Source organism: Rhinichthys klamathensis, unplaced genomic scaffold (genome assembly GCF_029890125.1).
Source record: "Rhinichthys klamathensis goyatoka isolate OS25496 unplaced genomic scaffold, OSU_Roscu_1.1 h1tg000303l_1, whole genome shotgun sequence".
Lineage (NCBI taxonomy): Eukaryota > Metazoa > Chordata > Actinopteri > Cypriniformes > Leuciscidae > Rhinichthys > Rhinichthys klamathensis.
The window spans coordinates 3,427,112-3,432,775 of record NW_026606822.1 but is presented as its reverse complement, the minus strand read 5'-3'; the positions used below and the strand labels follow the sequence as shown (position 1 = coordinate 3,432,775).

Here is a 5,664-nt window from a genome sequence, read left to right as displayed (position 1 = left end):
ACTTTCTACCAGTTTTTAACACAGGGGCTGCCTTCCTTACACATTTATCGCGTGACTCTACTAAGGTCATTTCCAGTCTGACCTTGGCACACTTGAACTCCTCGGTTAAAGCAGAGACTGGCAGCTGCAATATTCCTTTACTATAAAGTCCCACTCTGCTGAGGCAGTGTGGAATTCCAACCATTTCCTGATGTATGAACTTATTAAAGCTTCCAGCTTATCCACTGTTGTCAAAGAAACGTCGTACACGGTCAGTGGCCACAGCAACCTCGGCAGTAGACCAAACTGAAAGCACCAGAGTTTTAGTTTGCCTGGTAGAGCACAGCTGTTTATGCTCTTCAACCCTTCCACTGCTTGTCGTCTAACTTCTCCCACTCGAACTGTGTCCTTTAGATCCCCATAGTACCATCTCCCAAGACTCTTCACTTGTAAAGCACAATAAAGTTTTCGCACTATATTCCAAGACTTCTAAAGTCATTCAATAGCATAATGTATAATATTAATATTTAAGTCGTTAAGTTAAAGTTAATGGAAACTCATCTCTCCTCAGTCATTCTCCATTCAGCATTCAACAGTTTAATTGAGAGTTTTCTTTTAACAGTTTTAAATTTGAGCTCTCTAATTCAATTATTAGGCCTACTAGTAAGAATTACAATTACAGAGCTCTCTAATTCAATTCTTAGTAACAATTCCAATTAGAGAGCTCTACAAATATGTCTCCATTGACTTCCATTCATTTTTAATTACGGAACTCTACAATTAAATTCTTACTAGTAAGAATAACAATTAGAGAGCTCTCTATTTCAATTATTACAATTAGAGAGCTCTCTAATTCAGTTGAAACCCAAATTCTAACCCTATAGTAGGCTAAGTACATGTTGTTAATTATTGTTAATCAGTAGGAAATGTAAAATTACACTGTAACAAGAACACCTTAAAATGTTAAATAAAGTGTAACCTTTTTTTGCAATATCATTTTGATATTCAGCCACATCTCATAGACTCAGTGTTAATCTTGTTGGGATGAATAAGAGATTCACATGTTCACTCTTGCCCTTTTTAGCTCCAGTTTTTTAATTAAAATGTTTCACAATCAGTGCAGTGTGTGTCCCACCACAGGACACGTGATGCATCTGCATCAGTGTGTATGTTTTTTCAGCCTCAGATTTCTTTGTTTCTGGTGAATGCAGCATCATTGTAGCTGTTCACAGTGGATGCATTCTTGCGAAGGTTAGTCAGAATCATCGTACATTATTTATTCCTTAGTATCTGAGTTGCATGAAACTCAAACTTTTACTAAAATGTATGCAAGTAAGCCTATAATTTAACAGGGCAGGTCTGAATTGTTTGACAAGTACATCATTACTTCAGACCAGAAAGACTGGTTTGTATTCGAGGTGAAAGTCTTTTTAAAAAACCAACTAATGCAGACAGAATGTGCAGAATTTTTGCATTCTAATTCTAAACAAATAAAATGAATTCCAAGTAAGCAAAGGCACTGAAGTGATTCAGAGGAATGTTTCTGTTTATTGGTGACAGATGGGTGCTAGTTGGACACACATCTGGAGGGAGGAGTTCAAATTTCACAAACTCCACCTTCTCACTTCTAAACCAGAGCTTTTGCTTCAGCCACGGGTGAGTTTGAGCACTGACTATACAAAGGTTTTGCAACATGGTAGATGGTTAGCTGCTGGTCCAAGGAGATCTACCAGCCTTCTAGACCAGCTTGGATCAGCTAATGAACATAAATAACTAGCCTGGAGTTAGAAACCATGTTAGATCTATCAGCAATACGATGATGCTGAAGACATTGAATGCATATGTGTATTAAACGTCAATGTCAAGAATCCATTATAATGAGGAGTGAAATTTGAGGCTGAAATAACTTGTCTCTTGTTGCCAGTGGGATATTCCTCCATTGATGTGGCTTCTGTACAGAGGTTTTATGCTGGTCTACACCGTCAGCTGGTTGATCTACATGGCTCTTCTCTTCAACACACCTAAATTCCTCATTTATTTCAGCCATATCTCATACTGTCTCATGGTGATCTACTATCTGGTTGCTTTCTGTAATCTGGCCTGGGCTTTCTTGAAGGTCAGATGCTCCTCTCACAGAATGAAAAGAGGTAATGTTGTTGCACAATGCACCACTGATCACTGATACCCAATTGATCTGAGAAACGCACAATGACCCCATGAAGCATCTGAACACACTATCTGAATGTCACTATATTAATAGGGCTCAACTTAAATTACATGTGAGCTGTAAAAGCTGTTACATAGGCGAACTCAACCACCCTGGGTTGGATCCAAGTGCAGAAGGTTTTGTAAGACTGGAAAAACTGGAAGAACTGGAAGAGAGAGCAACTCTCTGAGAAAACGAAAGAAAATTAACATTTGAACTCTCTCTTGTGAAGTTAGCATCACCATTTGAAACGCAAGTCTCACCTCAGAATCGTCCTACATCTCTTTCCCTCTTCCCCCATTCCTTCTCTCTCATGCTGAGATCACAAAAATTCTGGTTTAATGTGAATAATTATCATACAGTATTATACATGTTTGGTATAGTTTGAAATGTCTCAGTGCGACTGGTACAAAGGTCTCATTCTCCACAGAAGTAAACCAAAAGGTAATAAAGTTTTTAAGAGTTTAGAGATAATTGTGCACAGAGGAGGGTGTGTCTTCCAGGAAAATGGCATCCTACTCCCAAAAGGTGTAAACTCAGAATGCAAATTCCCATTGTTAGCAAATGTTTTCATGTGAAATAGTTTCTGTCTATATAAAGAAAAGCAACAAGAGGCTCAGGGCGATTTGTAATGAGATTGGCCCATAATGTTGAGTCAGGTACATCTTTTACTCTTTATCTCTGAGTATGAAATTGGCATGATAAATTTACCTGACATAATAAATTGTTACATTTGATTTTATTCTGAATTACTCTTAAATTATTTTCTCAAGTATTAAGTGAAGTCTTATGTTTCCGCTAATCTGCGTCCAGGGTTAAGTACATACTACTGTAGATCCCAGTTTACATGGAGCGTGACTCAGGCACATCTGGTGGGATTCTAGATTTCTGACTAACTGCTTGACTTTAACTAAGTTGTTATGCAGTCGATGTCTTATGGCGGAGTCTCTATCGTCATCACCGGCGGCCATCTTGTCACAGGCAAGCTTTCTGGCGGGCTCTGTGGTACCTGATGTAAGATGAGTGATCAGCACGAACACAAATACTCTTATCTCGTTGAAATCTTGACGGATTTACAAACGGTTTGGTTTCTTAAAAACGTTATTAACGTGGCTATAATTCTGGATGATTATTTATTATAAACTTATTATTCATAAGCATGCAGTGTCATAACTACACCTCTGACGTTTATAACAAACCAAAACGTTTGAAAATCGGAAGAAAATTGAGCAAGTTATGGTTATTTAAAAAGTACACGCACCATTAAAACACAATGAGCGAGCTGCCTGTGACAAGATGGCCGCCAGGTGTGGACGTCGACTTCCATTGGCCAGCAGCGCGGACAGACATCTAGCCTTTATTATGGATATCTATGGTTATATGGGCGACTGTAGGGGGCTACTGTGGGTAGGCCTACTTTTTTTTAACAATAGAAAGCGTGTGCGGCATTGTTGAACTGCTTTAGCCATAACCTCTGCTTTTCGATTAGACTGGCGAGTTTGTGATCGTGAGATCCGCGTAAACGGCAGCGCGAGACTCTAAAACACCGGGCTTTATACACACACACACACACACACACACACACACACACACACACACACACACACACACACACACACACACACACACACACACACACACACACACACAGGGAAACTGTAACAAAGGTAAACAACAAGAAACACCAGCTAATCAAGGGAACCGATGACAATAAGGGACTACAAACGGTCACAGGAAACAGGAAATACAGCATGAAAGTGACATCTAACAAAAGCATCTAGAATGTAGCTATTAAAAACTACAAAACTGTTATTAATGTTTTGCAATGCATTTTCCAGCAAAGTTGTGTTTATGACTTCAGGGAGTTACATTAGCTGTATAAGTTTCAGCTTGCTGCAATTAAATATTTCTCAAAAAAAATAAAAAAAATAAAGATAACTTAACTTTTAATTAAATATATAAATATTATTTCTTGCAAATATAAAAATGCATTGTAAAAAAGCAGATCATTTTTTTTTGGTGGAACCAGCGAAAGAGCAAGAAAAAAAAAAAGAACTGTAGGCTACTACTTTATTAAACAATAAAATGTATTGTTGAGTCCTGATTAGATCACAATATTAAGCATTAACCCCCGTTTTCACAGACAAGTCTTAAATCTAGTCCCAGACAAAAATCCATGTTAGAGCTGTTTTAATCGAAAGCAACTTGCACTGATATATCTTAAAATATGTCAGTGACATTTTTTGTCTCAAGATGCACACCAGTATAAAACTATAAAAGCTACTTAGATGTCATAATTAAACTAAGGCCTAATCCTGACTTAATCTAAGCCCTGTCTGTGAAACCAGAGCTAAATGTCATCTGCGTTCAAATGCTGCATGCTTTAATGGAGTCCTTTCCTCCAGTAGGGGACAGTAGGGAGTGTGAGACCCTCCTCTCTCCTCCGGTCGCTTCTCTCTGTCTGCAGTGGTTCCTGCATTCTATGATGGGCTGCTCTTCATTAACCGTCACCATTGTCTACTGGACCCTAATCCACACCTCGGACCAGAGCTCCCTCACAGCCCTCAGCATCAACATCCATGCCATCAACAGCATCCAGACCACCGTGGATCTGCTGTTGTCCTCTACACCCGTTCATCTCACCCACCTCTTCTACGCTGTGCTGGAAGGAGTCCTTTATATCATATTTGTTGTTGTTTATTGGCTAATGGGCTGCACCAACCTGTATGGTAAACCCTACATTTACAGCATTCTTGATTTCAGTGAGCGCCCCCTAGTGGCGACACTTTGCATTCTGGGAGTTTCTCTGCTTTGTTTACCATCCTGCCACTTTGTGCTGTGGAACATGCAGTTGCTGAGGGAGTGGGTGGTGAGCAGGGAGAAAGTCAGGAGAATGGCTCTGAAGAGAGATGTTTGGTGGTGGGTGAAGGTGTCAGGAGCGACCTTTGACATCGTGCCTTCATTGGATCCAGCAGCCTCTGTGTTTGAGGCTAGAGCCATGATGGAGGACCAGCAGTCACAATCCATTACTCTTGTTTGAAGGAGTTTCTGGCCTGTCTGAATCTGAATTTAGCCAACATATCTTGATTTTCCTGTAATATCTCGCAAACGCTCTCAAAACTCAAACACTCAAAGCTCTTTAGTGGACTTGTTGATCCAAATGTGGTTGGTTGCTTGTTGAGATCTGAAATGCCCTCAAATACTTTGACATTTGCTTGAAGTGTTTACACTTTTCTTGGAAATCAACCCACACCGTTAAAAAAAAGGAGAAAAAAAGATATGTGAAATCTTATGGTAAATGGAATTTATTTCTGTGATGGCCAAACTGAATTTTCAGCAGTTATGTTGATATCAAGCACTAGATGTCAGCAGTGTCCTCTTAGAAATATAAGTCCAATATAAATTCAAAATGTAATTCTAGTTTTGAATGATTTTAACAAAGAAATTTGATGCAACATCAAAAAGAATGCTTAAGATTA

The 5,664-nt window shown here is 39.1% G+C and overlaps 1 protein-coding gene across 1 annotated transcript; it reads left to right on the top strand.

Moving 5' to 3' along the window:
• Positions 1–1,156: 1,156 nt before the first annotated feature.
• On the top strand, positions 1,157–5,250 carry LOC130104097 (protein rolling stone). The gene is made up of 4 exons (XM_056270510.1): positions 1,157–1,230; positions 1,540–1,635; positions 1,904–2,126; positions 4,594–5,250. Exons 2-4 carry the CDS (start codon positions 1,540–1,542, stop codon positions 5,223–5,225), a joined length of 951 nt encoding a protein of 316 aa, XP_056126485.1. The 5' UTR covers positions 1,157–1,230; the 3' UTR covers positions 5,226–5,250.
• The last annotated feature ends 414 nt before the right edge of the window (positions 5,251–5,664 follow it).

Excerpts from the sequence above, each read along its gene's own strand:
- LOC130104097 (XM_056270510.1), top strand. The coding sequence starts at position 1,540 with ATGGGTGCTAGTTGGACACACATCTGGAGGGAGGAGTTCAAATTTCAC. Across the intron at positions 1,636-1,903 it reads AGCTTTTGCTTCAGCCACGG|TGGGATATTCCTCCATTGAT; the intron begins GTGAGTTTGAGC and ends TCTTGTTGCCAG. Across the intron at positions 2,127-4,593 it reads CTCTCACAGAATGAAAAGAG|GGGACAGTAGGGAGTGTGAG; the intron begins GTAATGTTGTTG and ends TTCCTCCAGTAG.